Source organism: Pseudopipra pipra, chromosome 1 (genome assembly GCF_036250125.1).
Source record: "Pseudopipra pipra isolate bDixPip1 chromosome 1, bDixPip1.hap1, whole genome shotgun sequence".
In the NCBI taxonomy this organism is placed as follows: domain Eukaryota; kingdom Metazoa; phylum Chordata; class Aves; order Passeriformes; family Pipridae; genus Pseudopipra; species Pseudopipra pipra.
In genome coordinates this window covers 108,589,694-108,611,703 of record NC_087549.1, presented here as the reverse complement: position 1 = coordinate 108,611,703, position 22,010 = coordinate 108,589,694, and the positions used below count along the sequence as shown (strand labels likewise).

General features: G+C 39.6%; 1 protein-coding gene across 3 annotated transcripts in view; it reads left to right on the top strand.

Moving 5' to 3' along the window:
• Positions 1-21,397, top strand: part of BMPER (BMP binding endothelial regulator) — a 147,702-nt gene extending 126,305 nt beyond the window's left edge. For all 3 annotated transcript variants that reach the window (XM_064670428.1, XM_064670414.1, XM_064670407.1), the window contains 2 exons: positions 14,067-14,197; positions 19,493-21,397. In XM_064670428.1, the coding sequence (XP_064526498.1) occupies positions 14,067-14,197; positions 19,493-19,674 (313 nt within the window). In that variant the 3' untranslated portion in view covers positions 19,675-21,397. The remainder of the gene's footprint in view (positions 1-14,066; positions 14,198-19,492) is intronic.
• The last annotated feature ends 613 nt before the right edge of the window (positions 21,398-22,010 follow it).

Genomic DNA, 22,010 nt, shown 5'->3' with positions numbered 1-22,010 from the left:
CTCTCTGAAAAGATTTCAAGATAAGGCGAACTTCTAATTTCTGTACATGCTCTGTGCTAGTCTTTCTTATAAGTGGAGAGAGGTAAGGTCTGAGTGCAGCTGACATCCACATGGAGTGTGCTGAACGTGCACAAATCTCCGTGGCTATATGATTTCATCAACCTATTTGGCAAGAGAACAAATGCTAAAATTTACATTCCTCTTGTTTTGCTGTATTTCCAACAAATAGCAAAGTATCCAGTGCAATACAAAAGCAACTGAGTAAATGAGACCTTTGTCTAACCTGGAGTGCAATGCATAGCCTATTGCCTTACTGACCCAGGAATGGAAAAGGAGCAAATCTGTATGCACACACGTGCACACAAAGAGGAAAATACAGCAGAATGGTGCTGGTTCTGGTTGACATGGACCTTATTTACAATGTTCACATGGAAGACAGAGAGGATTTGGTACAATATAGTGGAGAGTTTCTTCTGAAGTGTGTTAAAGAACTGAGGTCTCTCAATAGCATGTTCAAGAAGCCACGATCTTGCAACTTAGAGGAACAAGTCCTAGCCCTGGTGAGAAGGCAGACACCTAAAGCAGACTGCATTCAGACAAATAACTTCAGAGAGCAAAGAGAAATCCTATCACTTTCTATATCACTTTCTGTAACATTTTATGCAGAATTCGGCATGAATCAAAGCAAAAGACTCAGTCTTTACCTAGGAAAATAGATCTGAAAGTAAGACACCTTGAAAAGAATAGACCCTAGATACATTGTGAGGTGATTTGCACATTGGAGACTTTGTCATTTCCCCTGATCTTTAAGTGTGTAATGATTTGTCAGTGCTCATGAAATTGTCTAAATGACGTTCCTGGAGAAACCATGGCTACCTTTAGTACACAGAACTGATAGGGCTTATGCAGATACATACAAGGATTTTTTACACCCCTCTGATCTTACTGAAGTGTCTCATCCTTTCTCTGAGTTCATCTTGGTAGGCATAGCTTTCACTCTGCCTCCCTGGTGTCTCTAAACTGTAAAAATTGCTACATATATGTGTAACTGGATTTACTCCACCTTATTTCCCCACCATTGTGTGCTACAAGGGGATAGACTTATGGTACTGCTACTTGTCCCCATATTTTTTTCTCCTTGGCTGCTGGTACTGCAGTTATTCCTCTTCTTCTAGTGCAGCTATTTCTATTATTGATATGCCCTGTGTCACTGAAAGTGGAGGGGGAGCATGGAGGGAAGGGAGAAAAGAGGAAGGGAAGGAAGGAAGACATTCTAATGTTCTCTCATTACTCAGTTCGTCTGCCCTGTTTCAAGACCAACACCTCTCCCCTCATTCTGGTTAGGATCCTCAGCTGAAATCTAGTTATCATATGGGTAACATTTGGATTTGTATAATCTCGTTCATTATGATGTGATCATTTGTGATTTACTATTACTTGGTAGGGGCCCCCTGGTGGTCTAGTGGTTAGGATGCAGCACTCTCACCGCTGCGGCCCAGGTTCAATTCCCAGTCAGGGAAACTCCCCCGGGCAGATGGAGCTCGTCAGCCCTGTAAGGCCATCCATCTAAGAGAAGGTCACTCTAAACAAACCTACGTCCTGAGGACCTCACTGCCACCATCCAAGCTTGCTCGGCCCTGGCAGATAAACCTTAGGATTAAAGGGTGGGCTCAGTTCAGCGCACACTGTGTCTCACCTAAAAAATCCACTGTGCAGGCTCGAAGGGTAAAGATCTTTCCCAAATCTTCGCTGGCGAAGACTGGCCATACATTACTTGGTAACAGAAGATTCTTTTGCATATGATGAAAATCACTGGCCCCAGAATGGTGGCTGAAAATCAGTCAAGAGAGGCTTTTACTCCTGGCACTTTGGCTTGAGATTGAAGTATTTCATACAGTAGCTCTGCTAGGAGTAAGCTGGGATTCCTTACTAATGTAATAAAACTCAGACCATCCTAAGGGGATGAGGGAATTGCATTCCAAAACTTGCACTGCAAGTGACCAAAGTTTAATGGAAAACTTTGAAAAAGAAAGATTCTATTAAAAAGCAATTTTCCTCCTGTATATCATACACTGTATTTTATGCTTTCCCCTCTCTCCTTTTTTTTCCTTACTGGCACGAAAACAAGATCTTTGTTTTGACAGAGCTAATCCGCTCATGCTTTCATATGGGCCCTCAGGCTCCCCACCTGTGGAAAGATCCATGGGAGTAGAAAAACTACTGATGGGGTGCCACATGCTCACCTCAAAGGGAAGAAATCAGTGGTCTCCTAGAGGTATGGACTGTAAACATTGTGGTTCCTGAGGACCCATGGAGAACATGAACACAGCCTCCTGCACAAGCTGCACAACCTCCAGCAACAGCTTTTCCTCTTTTATTGCCTTCTGGGAGTTCTGTCTCCTATCAGCTGGGATTCTTCAGGAGTCATACTGTATGGGCTGCTTTGCTGCAGCTGTGCCACCTCCCTCTTCCCAAGGACTGAATGGCACATTTCTACCCACAAACTTTGTCTGTGAGAAAGGATACGGTAGCTTGCAACCACTGCTAAGTCTGACAGCAAGCTTCATAACAAACTGGTACAGCTCTGAGATCTCTCTGCTGCATCTGTAGGGAGGCCAGGGAAGATTTTATGGAGTGAAAAGTGATGGAGAGAGAACAAATTGCTTTGTGGCTCCACCGGGCAACACGTTCAAGGTGGCTAATGTGGGGCACTGATCTATTCCATGGAGCCTCTGCCCAGCCAACAAAAAGAGGAAAAGACATATTTAGATGCTTAGGACTTTGGATACAAGACTAAGCCCAGAAATTTATCTTAGCATCTTTGCCATTGGACGTGACCCACAGATGAGCAGGAAAAATAACCATGATTGTTCTGTGATAGGGAGGGTTTGCTTATGGTTTTTGCTGTAATTTCTCACTAAAGACTGCTGATTTACATCAGAATTGTCTTTGTATCTAGCCAAGTAAATGACTGTGTACAAATCAACACACTGAAAGGTAAGTTTGAGCCAGGTCATTCTGGCTTTATAACATCTGTGTGGGTTTCTGTGGTTCCCAGGCCAGGCTGATATGTCATGGAGTCACTGTGTCTAGTACAGGAAATTTTAATTCATAGCATTTAAATTCAGGAAGCTTGAATTTAATGTTCAGTTGTGTCCTGAAAGAGTTTGGATCCTTCAAAACCTGAAAGTACAGAACTGAATAAAAAAAAAAGGCTGATGACAGTTCTGAGTCTTGGCTCCTGTGTTGTCAGCAGGAAAATCCCCATCCATTTTACTGGAGCCAGCGTTTCATCCACTGTGTTTTCGTGCTCTCTACAGTGTTTTGCATTTGAGATCTTGCACTCAGGAAAGTTAAAGAACTGTGGTAGTGTGCAAAAGATATCTTACCCAAAGCTTTCTGGATGTGAAGTAGCAGGCTAAGTCAAACTGACCAGAGAGCAGAAACCAGGTCTCCACCTCCTGGCTGAATCCTGTAACACTGTGCTCACCCTCTCCTGGTCTTTTGAGTCTTGAATGGGACCATGGCAGCACTGCTGCTGTTTTAAGAAAGCTGTCCTTGGTGGGCCTCACTGCTGGTACAGCTCCGAGATCTCTCTGCTGCTTCTGTAGGGAGGCCAGGGAAGATTTGGCTTATGCCTGCCAATGCCCACGGGGTCTTGAGAACATGCAGAGCAAAAGCAGAGGTGCCTGGGGAAATATAAAGACAGGAACTAAGTATCCAGTATGGAAAGGTCAACCTCACTGGAGTCAGGGCAACCATGCCAGCACTGCAGTTTTGCATTCATGTGTTTGAATCCTGCCTAAATCATGCCTGATATGCCTATGTCTTTGTATGGGTCTGGGCCAGGACCACACAGGAAGCTATAAAAACCAGAAACAGAGTGCTTTTTTAAATTTTTCAATTCAGGTAAGCTGGCTTTTGTGCCATTTCTTCCAAGTCCTATTTTTAGCAATTACTTTGATGAAGAGCAAACACAGAGACTCCTGAGATGAAATGCACTGTGAGGATGTGACAGGCTGGAAGACAGCATGCTCAGTGAGTCTGACTTTGCTGAGACAAAAATTTGTCTCTTCTTTTTAAAGAGAACAAGATGAGGAAGAAAGCTGTTTTCTAAGTAGTGGTCTCCTATCTGCGCTTTCCCTTGATCTCTTTCTTTCTTTTTCAGTCTGGAACCAGTAACTTTTTAAATGCTCTGCAGCCACCTAGAGGAAAAAAAACGCTTGATTGAAGTTAATTTTATGTGGATTAAGCCAGGGAGTGGGCTCTGCAGAGTTTAAGAATGTGAGCTTCTAAACTAGCCAGCCTGTTTATTATTATATCACAAGACCTCCTTGGAAATATATACACTGAATCATCATCAAAAGCTGAAGATAACTTCAGTTTATGTTTATAGTTCAGAAATATTTCCTGCTTCATGTTCTCATTATGCTTGTTATTGGATATGACATATTTTTATGACAGATAGAATAGCAGGACCACAATATATTTTGTCAGTAGACAGAAGGAGATGATCTGGTTTAAATTTTTATTTTGGAAGATTTAAAACTTTAATTATTTTATATGTTTATCTGATAACTATGACAATATGCTATTGGTTTATCTACATGGTTTATATTTCTGTAGGGCCATGACTTCAAAACCTCTCAATAGTTTTTGAGGCTCTATCTAGGGTGTTTATAAGCTCATGAAAAGCCTCTGGCTTTTCTCAAATGGGGGCTGTCACAGAGAATACACTAATGGACTTTCTGTCTACCAGAGAGAAAGTTGATGCAGTCATATTAGAACCATTTAGTCTATGCCATGTTCATTTGTACTGTATGAAACGTAATAACAAAGTTTAACTGTTGATTGAAAGTAACACTTTAATGTATAAAGTTAGATATTAAAACGTCTGTCTTTTTGAAATTGAATTTAAATGATTGTTTTTTTCCTCTCTAGATAAGATATGGCAGCTCAGTCTCCACTTGTGCCTAAAAAATTGGAGACTGGGGGGAAGTATTCTTTAAAAATCAAGTCTAGACATGGAGAAAAAGATAAAATTTTATGTCAGTTACATAATGCAGAAGATCAAAATGATGATGGATTTTCCTTGGTAGCTATGCCAGAGGACACTGAAAATTCCATTATGATGGAGTGTCTCTTTCATAAGGCAAATGCACTTTAGCAGTGTAAGAGCAAAGCTAAGCATTTGCAGGCAGTGAATGGAAATGTAGAATACTAACATAGATTTTAAGAAGGTCCACTAAAACATCCTCCACTTCTTCTCCTCTCATAAGAAAGACATGCTTTACACATGCAGTGTGGTCAGTCGAAGTAACTTGAATACTGCTATGTTATGTCAGAACAGAATCTGTAATAGGAAATCTTACTAGCTTAAGAAATTCTAAACAGGAAATTTTGAAATTTAGGAATTTTTCTAGGTTGTGGCCGGGGAGAGAGGTGATTCTGCCCCTCTGCTCCACTCTTGTGAGACCACACCTAGAGTACTGCATCCAGTTTTGGGTCCCCAGCACAGTAAGGACATCAGCCTCTTGGAGCAAGTCCAGAGTAGGGCCACCAAGATGATTAGAGGGATGAAGCACCTCTCCTATAAGGAAAAGCTAAGAGAATTGGGTTTGTTCAGCCTGAAGAAGAGAATGCTTTAGGGTGACCTAATCGTGACCATCCAGTACCTGAAGGGAGCCTACAAGAGAGACTTTATGCAAGGGGGAGTGACTACAAACTAAAAGAGAGTAGGTTTAGATTATATATTAGGAAGACATATTCTTTACTGCAAGGGTTTTGAGGCTCTGGAACAGGTTGCCCAGAGAAGTGTGGATGCCCCATCCCTGGCAGTATTCAAGGCCAGGCTGGATGGGGCTCTGAGCAGCCTGGTCTAGTGACAGGTGTCCCTACCCATGGCAGGTGGGTTGGAACTAGATGATCTTTAAGGTTGCTTGCAACTCAAGCCATTCTGTGATTAATGATGGGTTTCTGAAAACACAAAGTAGGTCAATTTGGCCACAGGAAATCAGTGATGAGCACATAGGTTGTAGACCTCAGGCCCTATGAAAGATGGGATTTTTGGTAGAAAATCCTTTAGGATGTGACTTTCTTTCTGAACATTAAACCCGTAGAGGATGTAGAAGTTTTTTTTCCATCAGAAATCTTTGCATAAATGCATGATAAGCCCTATTGTATAGCTTTAGATTGCAGCTACTGTTATGTTTGTCTATTATGTGATGGATATTTGCAGATGGATGACTATGGATATCAGTTAACTGAAGAAACTCGTGTCTTCAGAAACCAGGTTCTAGCTTTTGAACCTTCAGTGTCAGATTTCAGGTTACACTCCTAAATTTGCTTAGCTTATCTTTTTATTGATCCGAACATTTTATTCCAAATGACCTCTTTATAATGGATTTGGAAACTCTGTCTTTCTAGAGCAGAGTTATTATGGTCCTTGTATTTTCCAGCTAGATATGCAAACCACAGATCATACAACATACAGGCAGCCAAACCCATTTTGCATTAATCTCATCAAAGAGGGTGGAACAAATTGTATATATACCACCCCAGTAAGCAAGCAAAATAAAAGCATTTTTCATGAATACATTTCAGTGTGATATTGGGCACTTGTTTTAAATGGATTAAGAAACTTATACTGTATTTCCTCTTTATTCCAATAATTCCAATTAGAGTCATATGTAATGTGCACAGAGGAGTGTTTTTTTAACTGTTTCACTTCAAGGTGTGTGCTACATATGAATTCTAACCACTTGAGTTCTCCTGTATACAGATATTTATTTCAAATGCCAGGACTATTTATTTCAAATGCCATGGCTGCACAATGCAGGTGAAACTCTGTGTGGCACAGAACAACTGAAACAGAAGAAGAAGAGATGAAAAAATCTCTTCCACTTTCTGAAAGTGAGTGGGAATGCAAGGGGTCAGCTCTTCCAGGGCTGTGGGTGAAATTTCCATATTCTGTTGGAGTTTTTTGAGCAAAAGTCCAGTCTTTCTAAAGGTGGCAAGTCAGCTGCTCAACTGTACTGTAACTCACAGCTCTAGGAAATGTTTTGAGTCATACCAGATGCTTCTTGGAGTCCGGCATGGGACTTCATTGTCTTCCGTAGTCATGGTTCAGCTATTTCCCCACGGAGGGATTTTAGCCAACCTTTCCATTCTCAGGACCAGAAAGTACAATTAAAGCCACAGACGCCTGTAAGGATCCAAGCACAAGATACAAAAAGCCTACTTGACACATTAGTGGAAGAATTATCATGAAGAAAGAAGGAGGAAAGGTTCCTGTGCTGTTTTGTTCTTTCTGTGGTTCTTCCTCCTTTTAAGTGCCTTTACCACTTGTACTACGTATTCAGAGAGACTATAAATAGGTGTCAGGGTAGTGCTGTCCTGACAATTTTGTATTTTATATGGTTTTAGAAAATGTTCCAGAATGTTTCATTGTTAATTTTGCCATATTCTTGTGGGTAATGTTGGTTAAGGCAATGAAACACAATTCTGGCACAGCATGCAGGGTTAAAAATACACACAGACCACTCTCTTTGGCTTTATCCAAAGGCTTTTGGATAATATTTTTAGCAGCACGCAGTACAGGCTTGTGGTGATATTGCACAGCACACTATGATTTTTCCAGAGGTCTACATGGACCTCCATTTATTCAGTGTCTTGAAAATACCATTTTTGCTTACCCTTTGTGAGGGAAGTATGGGTTCTGATTTGTTTTTAAGAAGATGGATATACAAAGAAATCAAAATTGAATTGCAATATGTCTCTGCTGTGTTGGAAATTATGAACAGTAATTACTACTTGCATTTAAAGCATCCTTTTCCCAGTTGAACTCCTCTAAATAACTGCTTTGGAAGGATGCCTTGGCAAGGAAGGAATGGATGTGGATATCTTGTGTGATGCTGTTTAATTATCTGAGTGCCAAGTCTATATCTGGACCAGGAACAATGGCACTCAGAGTTAAATTAAGACTCTTCAATGTGTGTGTAACATGACTGCTGTACCCTAGAAATCTTAGATCACATGCAGCTCTTGCCTTTTGGTGGAGTTGTGTATTTTATGAGTTCTCTCTCCTTGGCTCAACATGGCAATACAGCCCATGGTTGACTCAAAATTGCACAAAAGTCAGGAATCAAGATGAAATTTTAGCGCATGATTCAAATGCCTACTATTGCAAACTCCTCCTCTGCAATCTGCCAAAAACAACAGTCATATTCTCAAGCTTTATGGCCAATGCTTTCTTTATAGGAATGAGATTTCCCCACGGAAAGGATATGCCTGCAGTAGATTTGCTATGCACTGCTCACCGAAGATGAACTGTGAGTTCCCTTTCTGCTCCCACACTTTTAGGGATTTTTTGGAGCCAGTTCAGAGTGTGGGAGTTCTTCAGCAAGGGGGAGTCTCCAGTACAAAGCGCACACATCCTGCATGCCAGTTTTTCTGGGTACTTTCGCACTTCCCAGAAAAAATAGTTGGGGAACTGATGATTTAGCTTCGTTATGGATGCCTTTATCAGACCCCCATTAAGGCAATGTTACTATTGTTATGATGTGTGGGAAAAGCACAGATGGAGTACAGCTATAGTTACCTGGTCTTGGAAGAAATGATCCTCAAAAATTACTGACTTTGCTCCATGAAGCAGTCTGTTCCCCAGGCAAGTGCTTTGAATGAATACTCAATAGATGTAAGGGTTTCTGTGTTTTCAGCAGCTTCCAAATTACCTTCCTTGTGACTTATTTGCTGCTTTTGCATTAATATTAGTAAACTCTGGAGAAAGAGAGAATGATTTCAAACCTTTGATCTCAAGCCTCAAAGCCATAAAAAGTCTCCTGGTCTACATACTACACTTCAATACTTTAATAAGGTTAAACATGCACATACAGACAAGAGAGAGCTTGCGATAGCAACAGCATGAGACTTTCCATTATACATTGGAATATGGCTCATCTTCTCATCTTCTTACTTTGTGAAACGGCTTTTCTGTCTGGGGCCATAAATAATGGCAACTCATTGAAACTTTATCAGAAAATGAGCCCAAACTTTCTTGTAACAACATAACTACTGACAGAGGCTTTAATTTTTCCTATAGAAGAGTTAGGCCAAGCTTGTAATAAAACCGATTTGGCATAGCCAACAAGAAGTTATCCCAAGAAGTCATATGTCACAGGATGACGGGACTGGAAGTTAATCTTCCTCTCTAGGCAGATGACCCTTCAGGCTTTAAAGTTTTCAAGTGCACAGCTTATCCAAAGCATAGAGGAAAAACCCCATCACCACCTGATGTCTCTTCACATGTGTAAAATGTATTTAGTGATGCACTATTTCTCATTGCTTTTGTAAAGTTGATTGAGACCTCCTGATGGCAAGAGGAAGATGTTGGTGTTTTCCATCTATGTAGAGCCACTCTTGGTACCAAAGTGTTAGAAAAATGCATTGCATCACACTCCTGTTGTGAAAGAGAGGGTAGAAAAATGCAAAAAGAAACAGCCTTTTCTAAAATGAATGGTTCTGGTTTTGTATTTGTGTGTATTGCAAAGGGAAAGGAACTGCCATTGTTCAGCAAGTGAACATCTGCAATTTCAATCCTGCATGGCACAGACTAAGGCTGTAGGTTTCATTGCTGTGATCTTTTCCTTTTCTTTTAAATACTGCATGTAGCATAGGACTCTGTTCTTTGCCTTTTGTGGGACTTGGAGACTTTCCATGGTCTAATGTGAAAAAGGGCTGTTGCTGAAGGAGAGTACTCATCCAGTTTGCTTTGAAGATGTGGCAGCAGAGTGTGTGTTTGTCTCCTTCAGGGGTGTGTCCCACAGCTGCCGGATGCCTTCACTTTCATGGATTTCCCCTTGCAACAGTTTGTGATTATACACACCCAATTAGCACCATCTCTGACACACACCCTGCAGGCAGCACAGACGGCTTCAAAAGGAATCACAGTGAGGCACTTGGTACCAGTCAAGGACTTGGAGGTTGGCTGTGCTATGGTGCTTTTGCAGAGCAGGGATTCCAGATAAAGTGAACCATCACACACAAGTATTTTTTAGAAATGTAAATATGTCCTAAAAACAAATGTAGTTTTCTTTTGGACCACAACATCATTGCATCTCTGTGTTATTCCATGATTTCACTGAGGGCAGAACTAAGGCTGCCTGTGCGTGTGTTTTCATAGCTTGTAAAATAGCTTCATTTTATAAGTAATGTGCACTGCAGTCTTTTCATGGGATTATTTCTATATGACTATAATGTTTTGATATTCAAGCTTCTAATATATTTTTGCTTCATTTAAGCAAATGTTTTGTTCTTGGTAAAGAGTCACCATACCTTGTAAGACCCAAAGTCTCTGTTACTGTGCAATACAGTAACTTGTCAGTACACCCTCATTATTGGCATAATTTCAAAGTTTTACTGAAGTGTGTTTTTCTGTTATTTGAACAGTCCAGTCAGGTTAGAGTGGAGATAAGCTTCTGATACATGCAGTTAGTGTCATCGAATCTGTATATCAGATTCAAAGGAGGAATGATGAGAAAGCAGAATCTGGGGCAGCAGAGAATAATTTTTGAAATGTATCACTGGAGAGGGTAAAAATATAGAAGCTATGGGCATACCAAAGATTTTTGCGAGGGAAAGTGATTAGGACAGCACACAAGAATCAGTTTTTAAATTTACCTTTAACACAACTGTAACAATAGTAGCTGTGAGAAATGTAATTAAGTGCAAGAAGTAAACATATTTTGATAAAAATACAGACCCAAAGTCAAAGCTTGCCAATGGGCCATCGGCAGGTCCCCCTCATAGCCAGCCCGCAGAGGACAGACATCTTTTTTTTCCTTGTCCCTTCCCAGAACTTCTCTTTGACTCTCACAGTGGCTATCAAATAAAGCAGATACCTGCTCCTGGTGATTTCAGAAGTAATATAAAAAGACCCCTCTCCCCCATCTGTCAATCCATCTAACTGCAATTGATATTAATGCATTAAACTTGCCAACGAGGAATTTCATTAGGAAATAAAAGAAGATTTTATTTTGATTCACTAGTCTTGGTGGCTGTGGATATAGGTTTCTTTACTCTAATTTTTGATTTAACATTAATTAATTGATTAATTAAATTAACCTTACAAATAATTAGCAATTGTAATTCATTAATAAAACTGCTGCAATCTAATGATTGCTCCTCAGCCAAGCCTAGGGCTTGAGTCCAGCAGCTGTCACCAGGGTTAAACATTTCAGGAAAATAAAAATTACATGAGCAATTAGGTATGTAATGAATCAGCAGATTGTTTGTGTTGCACATGGCATGCTACCTCCCTCAGTGGACACCCGTGCTGAACATTAGCAAATAGTGCTGATCCCAGCCAAACTCAGATGGAGCCTGGAGTGTGGAATGTGGATGTCCATGGCCATTACAATGCCAAGGGTTAATGGCATAGTGTTGCTCACATGTGTACAGGGACTAACCTCTCTGCACTCTCAAAGAGCATGGCTGCCCTCCTGCAGACTGAGAACAGTGCCCTCACTTCCCTAATCCCCCAGACCATGCCTAGGCTTTGTCAGGGTGAGTGCTAGCTTTGCCACGAACATGTTAACAGTTAAAAAGACTGGGTGATGGTGAGCCTGGAGATTTCCTGACCTGGTGCATTGACTCTGTGCAAGAGGTGGCATCCCTCTCTGAGTAATAGTAAAAAAAATGTATTTATGCTCTAAAAGGCAGAGGAAGTACCTCAGGTTTAGGGTCTTATAAGGCAGGCAGTCCGTGAAAATGTAGCCAACCTGACACTGGTAAGCATCCCTAGACACCATGGACATCAACCATAACTAAATCTGAGTGGAGAGCAGTAACATGATTGATAAAGGAGGCTGGCACAGAAATAAAAATAAGGTAAAATGGTATCTCAATAATGAACTTTTATCTATGGAGATTATTACAGACTTTATTTGTGAGAATAATTTGCTGCAGTAGCAAAGAAGCATCTACTTCACTGTAAAATGAGACATAAACCTCCTAAATTGCATGGGGCATATGGAGTTTGCTGCATATATGGTATATGCAGTGTCTGCTACTGGGAGATCACAAGGAGATGTTGTGGCTAAGGGAAACAGTGTGCAGATATTTAGTGTGTTGTATAAAAAGGTGACCCTTTGTGCTCATACAAGGCCTTTCATCAGGTTACAATATCAAACCATGCCAAGGATGTTGTGCTGATCTGTTGCTGATCTGTTGTGCTGATACCTATCAGCTGTGGAATGCATACACCAACATTTGTTACTGGAAAAGATGTAAAGGGACCTACCACACAACTAAAGTGAAATAAAATTACATTGTCCCTAGAGAGTAAAGTTATTTCAAATGAAAACAACTGGTCTGTAAATATGTGCATGTTATATATTTGATCCAAAGCAATTCTGTTTATTCACAGCATATATATATGTCTATATATCTATACATATACATATCAGTGAAAACAGGACAGGTAACCTTTTAGCACTTACGTTACTCATCTGTCTCCATGAATTTTTAGGTAATTTAATGTTGGGGGTCCACTGAGAGTAAAATTGTTAAAAGTTCATGGAAACGCCAAGCAGAATTGTCAGGTTTAACCAAATGAATAGTCACCGAACTAGCCAGTGACTTTAGCAAGGGGAAATACTCCTCTTTAAGGGTCACTGTTGCATATTCAGAAACAGGTTAGTCTGTGTTCAAGGGACCACTAATCCTCTTTCCTAGTTTTGAATAAAGGGTTCCTAATGACTCTAAAGCATTGTATGGACATTAGGGCTCCTGATTACTTTGACTGAGATGCTTGCATCTTTTCCAAGCTATTACCTCTTCAGCTATGGAGAAAGTTTCTGGGAAATTAGGCCTATATCCATCCTTCTCCTATAGAAAATTGAAATTACAGTCTACAGGAAGAGCAGTTAACATGAAGAGTTCATTTTTTACTTCAGGCCTTGGTCTTTCTGGAGGATTTGTGCCTCTCACAAATGTTGTCTTGTCCTTTCAGGAACAGAAAAGTCCCTGAAAATGAATGGAGCAGAGGTCTTGCCCATTGACACCCAAGGTTCAGACACAGAGCACCCTCAGTGGAAAGCATATGAACTGAGGGCATGATTTTCAGACTATATCTCCCCTGTACCTTGCCTTTAAATGATTCTGCTTGGAGCAGAAGATACTCTCTGAATTTGCATTGCTGCATCTGCAGAAGTGTTTAGGCATTTTGCATATGTAGAAACCACTGTCTACGAATCTGCCAGTTATATTTTAGGTCTGTGCCAAATGGGCACATGTTCTGGATGAGCTAACTTGAAATATAGTGGTGACATACACAGTAGCAGTTTCACGTAGGGCCATGTTAGCAGCTTTGCTCCATGTCGTGTTTTGTGGTGATTCCACAGAAGAATGCAATGGAAGAAGAGGGTGGGCGGTATTAGTAAGCGCCCGGGAGATTTCCTGGCATGAAACTGCTCAGTTCTGCTGCATCACCCCTGCTCCTTCAGAGTCTCTTAAAGTCTGTCACTTAGTAGTGATGCTGATGAGAAAATAGGCATATAGCTATTCTGAGGCCTTCAAAGTGGGGAGAGTCTGGAGGTAACCTGGAAAGAAGGCATCATCCTTGCATGGAGGGGCATGTGCTTATTACTTACAGAAGTCGTAAACTTAATATTACTAGTATTATAATTGGTAAAATTATAAAATTATTACTTTCTAGAGAATAAGAAGTTTTTATTTTATGTTGACACAAAATCGTTGCAAAACTGGAGTTTTCCTGCTCCCACTGTGTTCTCTGTCCTCTCTGCCTGATGTTTTTTGGGTCTTCTCACCTTCCTGCTTCTGTGTGGTTCCCTGGTGCTTTTGAGACTTCTCTGCATCAGAGTAGCACATCAAAAAAAATGATGAGTGCTTGGGATGTAACAGCAGGGATGCTTTTAACTTTCTTGCCATTTAGCACAAGTTGCTGTAGCATTGAAGGCCATGTGACTGGAAAGCAAACAACTCCAAACCTCAGGCAGATATCTGCCAAAGCATTCCTTGCTTATTTGTTTTGGGGCTTTGTTCTGCAGGTCCTGTGTGACAGATATGTGCGAGTGTCCGGTCCATAAAAACTGCTACTGTGAATCATTCCTGGCATATGCCCGAGCCTGTCAGAGGGAAGGTCTGAAAGTCCAGTGGGTACCGGAGCAGAATTGTGCAGGTAAGCATTTTGGGACTGCTTGTTTATAAGCCAGTGTGCAGGCTAATAGGCTACTATCCTTTTACTGATGGAGGAAGACCAAAAATGAACCATCCAGAAAGGACTGGTATTGCAACAGTTTGGAAGTTCTTGGAAGTTTTTCTTTCAGGATATGTAAATCCTTGATTACAGATAATGTTTAAACTCCTTTGACCTCCTGTCAAAACACAGTTATATTTCCAGAGACGACATGCATGTATGATTGCAGGAGGTTCAACAAGGGAAGAAGAGGGAATGTATTTAATAAGAATATAAAAATACAAACCTGTGTTAATTTCCTAGTAATTAATTTCCTAATCCCCCTGTGATTAGGACTTCATTAATTGTAAGTAATTGTGAGTAATTGTTTCTGTGAGAAGCAGTGGTCTGTGGTAATGGGCACTTGAAGTAAAACGCAATATTGCAGATGAATATTTCTCCTGCTGATGGTCTCATTAATTTAGGACATACTGTAACAGCATCGGTTTGCCTGGAAATGTATTCAGATTTATGTAAAGCAATTAACAGTAGTTGGAAAAAAACCACTGAGAAGAGGATACTCAGTGCTGGTCAAAGAGCTATTACTCTGTGGTCCATTTTGGTGATTGTGAGTGGCTCAGGGTCTACTCTCTCAACTTCAATTTCCTTTTCTGTTGAAGGCATTTTAGCAGGGATGGGTGAGTGACAGAGCAAATTGCATTTGATTGACTGTTCCCAAAAGACTATTTTTTTTTTCATGCAAAGGAACAGAACAGAACAATCCAAACAGGGTGTCACTAAGTGAAAACACTATTCAAGGATGTGGTCCAAGGTAATGCTAATAACGTATATAATTTTAATCTGTTGATCTGGAAGCAGATCCATGCAGAACATGAAACAAGCATTGTGACTTTTTTTTCCCAAAGCACTTCAGACTGAGACTTCACTGTTGCAGATGCTGTAAAAAGAATAAAAACTCCGGTCCCTGCCTTAAGGAGTTTATACAAGTGTTGACATATCACGACTTAACTAATTGAGGCTTCATTTCACAATTTTTTCTGGCATCTTACCAAAGACAAGAAAAGTTTCTGAGGCAAAGACAGTCCTTGAGAGAACATTATGATGAAATTTAAACACACAGCTTCTATTAAAACTAATGAGAGAAGTGTTTAAATCCACACGAGTTTTTTAATTTCAGTGTGGAGTTGTAGAAGAAAATGGGAAGCCTTTTTAAGCAGAAAATATAGATAAGCCGTATATGGCCAAGTACCCTCAAAACACTTTCTTAAGTATCCAATGTCAAACAAGTGGCACCATCTTCTATGTTAAATCATATGGTAAACATTAAAGTGCATCCACTGCACTCTGTATGGTACCACTGACCAGCATCAAGATTTTAATCTTTAACTTATTTTTTTCTCTCCAAAACTAGTAGTTATAATTATTGTGTCCCAATTACAGAGAAAAGTTCCTATGTAAGAAAAAAATATATCTGTAATAAAACTTTAGCATTCTGTGAATTTCATTTCCTGCTTGACATTTCATAGCTGGTGGGATACTTGCAAGAGTTGTGTTCTCATGAAAATTATATATACTTATTAGTAAAGTCAGGTTTAATTATACTTTTGTGTGTTTTAAAACCAGATCTTGTATGGTTGCCAGTTTCTCTACCCTGACTGCTGTACTCTTAGTTTATTTTTATAATCTTCAGAAAACTTGTGTTGTCTGGAGGGCCAGCCAAACGGGATACTCAGGAGGCTGAATTACATGTCCTATTCCCTGTTCTTCTCTCTCCCCCAGTGTGACAGCATATCCTCCTCTACATTCTTACACAAAATACTGCTGCTCAAGGTTTGCTGTCCTATGAGGTTGGCTTGATAAGGGAAATATCAGTTCTCATTTAACTGGAGGAGTAAAAATAGAAGCTAATGAGTAAGGAAAATGGCTAGGGTGGGAAAGAATTGGTGAGATCCACATGGTAACTGAGAGGGTTAGGAAAAGGATATGGGTTTCCATAGGAAGTAGAGGGGAATGAGACCTGTTGGGATGGGTACAGGAAGAAATATTATTTGTAAAGAAGAAATTAAAAGCCAGGAGAGCCAGTGTGAGGGAAATAAGAAATAAGAGGAAGTGATACATGCAAGAGCAAAAGGAAAAGATACAAATGGAAGGAAGGGGTTTGAAAATGAAAGGAGAAAGAAAAAAAGATTTTTTTAACCCAAGAAAGGATAAGCAAGCAGTTTATAAAGTGCAGTTAAGTAAACTGATGTGGTGAAAGACCTTGGGCCATAGTAATTTAACACTGCATTTCTGAGGACACTGAGAGGAAAAAGACTCAAGGATGGTAGATGACAATAACTCCCTGCCATGGGTATGACTTCCAATGCAAGAAGAAAAATCAGATGAGGTCTATAGTATAGTGCAGAGTACACAAGGTAGCACTTATGTGCTTACATGCTACAACAGCCAGTCAGTGTCCAGATCTATTGCCTTTTACTATGTTAGAAGAAGATGTGAATTGCAAGCACTATGAGTGACATTCCATTTGAAAGTCCTACAAAAGACTGTGTCCAAACTGTAACACCAACAGAAGAAGCAGGAAGAATCATTGATGCTTAAATATTAGATCGGAATTTTATGTGGAATTAGATTTACTGGATATCATCCACTAAGGGAATCCATCAGCAGTTATATGTTACATATTTTGGCTTTTGTGTTGAGGAATAAGAATTCTTCCTATATATTATGGCCATGTCTACAAAGACAGGCACAGAGAGATACAAGCCTTCTCTGTAAAACTGCCAAAGTGGCTGGAATAAACCAGGTCTAGTCTGAAAACTGTAGCCTTATTAGGCAGGGTTTATAAGCTCAGGCACAGTGCTGTATTTATGTGACTGTGTGGCTTCTGGACTGGAGCTGGCTATTTTCCCACCAGCTTAGAAAGTGGTCTGAGGAAGCTCACATCTGTCATGCCAAACACATGTTCTAGAAGAAGAGTGGAAAAATCCTGTTGGGACTGGTAATGTTGCAAAAATACAGTATTATTAGTAGCTTTTGTACTTTGGGGTTAGGTTTTTGATTTTTTTTTGCTAGTGTGCTAAGGAAGTTATTAGTAACAGAGCTCAGTTCTTTGAGAGAGGAATTTGCCTTAAAAGATGGGTGCAAAGGCATCACTTCTGTTTTCCATGTTTGCATGGTACTGAATCATTTCAGCAGTCCCTGGGAAGCCTACTGCAGAATGTCTTTATTTTTATTTTTTAAACTGTTGATGAAGTGGAACGTTCTGGATCAATCACAACACATGTTAACGACTAAATCACTCAACAATAAAAGCCATCCAGGGAACTTAAACACCAGCCATTTTCTGATTTTTCCCTTGACAGCATGTTAATAATGCCATTACAGGCTGCCTACAGCAGAAAGTAAAGTCATCATTGTCTTCTACATGGCATCATCTGAAGGAAAAGGACGTGTTTTGACATACCACATTCATGTGTGGTAGAGCAGAACTGGGGAGTACTTACAGATGCCACAGCTGCTGAGAGAAGGCTGTAATATATTCTCATTTGCTCTGGGGCAGAGAGGAGGAAGTGTAAAGGAGACCTTGACCAACTTCCCTCAAACCCACCAGCAGAGGAACCAAACAGAGCTCAGGTGGAATGACAGGCGTAGAGCTTTGTGGGATGAAACCTGTGCAGCCTTAAAACTGAAACTCATAGAACTTTTTGTATGGAAACTGCATGCACTAGAGTCTAATCTATGTCCACAAGCTGAAGCAACCTATCTTAAACATTGCTGAAAGATGGTTTTTTCCAACCTATTCTAAAGCAATGTGCAGTTAAAGATGTCTCACAGTGTTTTTAGATATGTTACTCTGGTGCTTAAAGATAGAAAGCTTTTTTTTCTTACCTGATAAATAATATCCAGCCAATATTTAGGTGCTGATTCTCTGTAACTTCAGGGTAGTTTTCTTCTGTACTATGCATTTTTTCCAACTTTGTGTTTGCTTATTAATATCTGTGTCCTGAAAACTGTGTATGCATTCTTGGTTTAATTCCTTCTTCAGGGCTGCTTTTCAGATATGAATGAATTCCATGAAATGCACAAGAAGTAAAACTTGCAAGAAGCTGATGCTTTGTTATTAGTGAAAAGGAACCCCTTAAATTTATGATGCCTTAGCAATAAGACTTCTATCCTCTTTGATACACTCTTATTCATATTTAATAAATTCATTTCTGTCTATTTTCTCTTTATGAATAATAGCAGTACTGTAGTAACACTTTAGGGCAATCATCATGACAAAACAGCCTTTTCTGTCTATAACAGAACTGTTCTTTAAAAAATCTTGACCTTCAGACTCTCTGGAAGTTGAAGAAACCTTCATAATGCAATCACCTCTCTGAAAACAGAGATGGATCTGGATCCTTGAGATCCCTTACCATCTATAAATTGTTTTATCAGTACTTGTTTTTGCCATCAGCACAGCCGTTAAAAAGAATAACAGACTTTTATTTGCTATCAAACTATGTATTATTCTACATACTGAAAAGGCAGGATAGAAAATGTTGACAGTTTAAATATTGATCTGGAGCGGTTATAGTGCTTTTAGCTGAGCCTTCAGTGGTCTTTTATGTTGAAGATGCATTGAACTGTCAGCTACATAAATTAATGAATAGCTACTGGAATCATTAAGTACAAGAATCCTCATTCTCAGTGATCCCTTAGTAAAATAGCCCAAAGCATAATTGATTTTTAATTTTTGTTTGTTTTGTTTAGAAATGATGCTGCTGGGTTAACAGCATTGATCTGGTTTGCTGCAATATGCAATATAGAAAGTACAATCTTAGGGTCAGAAAGTCTGACTCGGTGAATTACTCTGTCTTCTTCTTTCAGTAGGAGTGAAACTGATAATAAATGTCCTTGTAAATGTTTCAGAACATTTCATAAAAGGCATTGTAATAAATAAATAAACACTGTTATTCCTTTATTATAAGGCATAGATCTACTTATAGATAGAAACACTCCCAAAGCTTTATACACTGTCAACTGTGTTAAAATTCTCAAAAACTTCAAGACTGCTGTGGACTTTATAGATTTTTGGTTAGAAATTTTGCTACTTTTATATTTGTGATGTAATATGGTGAAATCTTTTTACGAATAATTTTTACCTCGACATAATCGCCATACTGAAATGTGCTTTTTGATATTTGCAGTAGAAACCAAGCAAACAGATAAGGAACTTCCAGTGTGGAGGCTCTGTGTAATATGCATATTTTGTTCCTTTTAACTGCCTTTCAGCAACCCAGTGTAAACACGGTGCAGTTTATGATACTTGTGGTCCAGGATGTGTCAAAACGTGTGACAACTGGAATGAGATCGGACCATGCAACAAGCCCTGCATTGCAGGGTGCCACTGTCCGGCAAATTTAGTTCTTCACAAAGGAAGATGCATCAAGCCAGTCCTGTGCCCACAGCGATGACATTAGTTCTCCTTCCGTGGACACTAATGCAGGTGGTCACTGACCCCTTTGATGCTCACAGCCAGTGAAGGACTCCAGCTGTTTGTGTGCAGATTCTGCAAAGTACACGTCTACTCACAGAATGTAAATATGTTCCTGTGTGTGTATTTATGTGTCTTTATGTATACACACATGGCACCTAGAAAGATATATAAATGTATACTGTGTGTATGTAGATACACGTCCATACACAAGTGCCCTAAACGTAAGTACGATCCATATATTTATATATATGTCCACACACAAATATACATAATTTCTATATATGATAGAAGGATGAATTATAATATGTATATTTTTTGCTATAAAGTTTATGTATTATTATTTCTAGGACCCTAATCTTTCAGTCATTGTATAAATAAACCAGGCGTTTTTAATATAAAATAGTGGCATGAAAAGATTGGATGATTTTGCCATTGCATAACTTTGTCATTTCCAAGGAAACTTTTCTAGGGCCATAGCACTGCCAGACTGGATTAGTTTCAACACAGAACCTGGATTTACAGTTGTACAGGAAACACATTTCTCTGGAGATGGAGGATTTATCTAGGAATATTTCATGCGTACCTTAGAGCTGCATAGTGATTGGTGACAGTGCTTAATCAGGCAGAGAAAGCTAAGGATTGGCTTTTATGCTTTACTGAAATAACTGTGCAAAATTATTTCCAAAGCTGGTTGGAGAACTGCCAGTATGGAGATATTTCTTTCTGGAATGGCACCAAAGAGTCAGAGGCCAGATTTTCAAAAGTGTTCGGCATCCAGCAGCTCGCTTTGAAAATCTGACCACTTCCCATTTCATATCCTAATACCCCATTTCTGTTGTTGTGTTTGGCAGTAGCTGTGAATACACAATAAGAAGCTTGAAGAAAATATTCATGTACATATTAGCCCCTTTAACATGTTTGAAACTGCTACATTTGTTTCATATTTCCTCCAAATGTTATGCAGAAAGCAAATCCCACAGTGAAGTGTTTGATTTCAGTGTGCCTTAAAACATTAAATAATGCTGTGTTTCGTAACTCATTTAATTTATCAGCATGGTTACAAATTCACCACACCAAAAAACAGTAGAGAATGTCAAATGCTAATTGGAGAACTGCAATTTATTTCCTTAGCGGTCTTTTGGTTGAAGTTTCTGAGCATGTGGGCTCTGTGAAGTTTACATATCTTTTTAAGTCTCCCAGGGGAGAAGCAATAATATGGGATTTCATTAGAAACTGTTAAAAAAGCCATACAACTTTCTCCAGCATGAAGGGACTTTTTCTTCCAGTGGAAAGCCTCTTGTAGAGCCTGATGGAATGATCTCTGGAGATGATAGAAATCTTCAGGCATCTGATTTAGGTTTATAATGAAGTATTATCCTCCTTCACAGCTACTTCCATCATGCCTTGCCTTGAAACTGCACATTGTAATGCTTTGAACAACTTCCTCCTTTAATTCTTCACTCTCCAGCAAGTTAAGCAGGGTCTGAGTTTACAGTAAGTGAGTGGGTACGACACACTTGCGTTATACAACCTGTCCGTCATCTCATCCCGGAGGAAGATGCTGAAGGAACATGATTAACTTAGGCACCACGCTATCCTAAATGCTACACCACCACAGTGTTAAAAAGAGCTGGGCATGTAATGCCAAGAGTGTTCCATGGATGTTCATCCAAATCTTAAATAAACTCAGCTTGACCCTTTTATGTCCCCTTTGTGTTCGTTTTCTGGGAACAGTCAAATAATTTACTTTTACTGGCAGAGGGGCTTTTGAAGACACGGACACAAGTGCACTGGGAAGCAGAATTGCAAATGTGTGGATCCCATCAGAGCAAGAAGCTAGAAAAGTTTTATGTGGCTCATGTGATAACTGAATGGCAAAGTTGAAATTTAGAACAATTGCAGTTTGTTCAAGGCATTAAAATATAAAATGACGGTCATTAAAATAATTCAGTGTCAGTTAGACCAAAGAACATTTCAGCCTTTGAGCTTTTGATTCTGAGTTATGAGATCTAAACCATTAAAAAGAGTATTTGCCTAGCTTTAGTTTATGACAGATTTTCATTAGAACAGTGTTTCCAAAATAAAAGTACAGGCAAAGTGAATTGCATTGATTAGCAGTGTATAGATCTGTCCTTCTCTTTTCTCCTGACTGATGAAGGTGAGTGAAAGGTGAAGGGAGAGCCTTCCATCTCTCTCAATCCACTGATCACATTCAAGCAATGCTTAATTGATGCCAGGTTTGATTGAGGTGAAGAGGTGACTCAGTCTATCTGTAGGATGAACTCTGGTTTTAAATGTTAAAATGGTTCACTT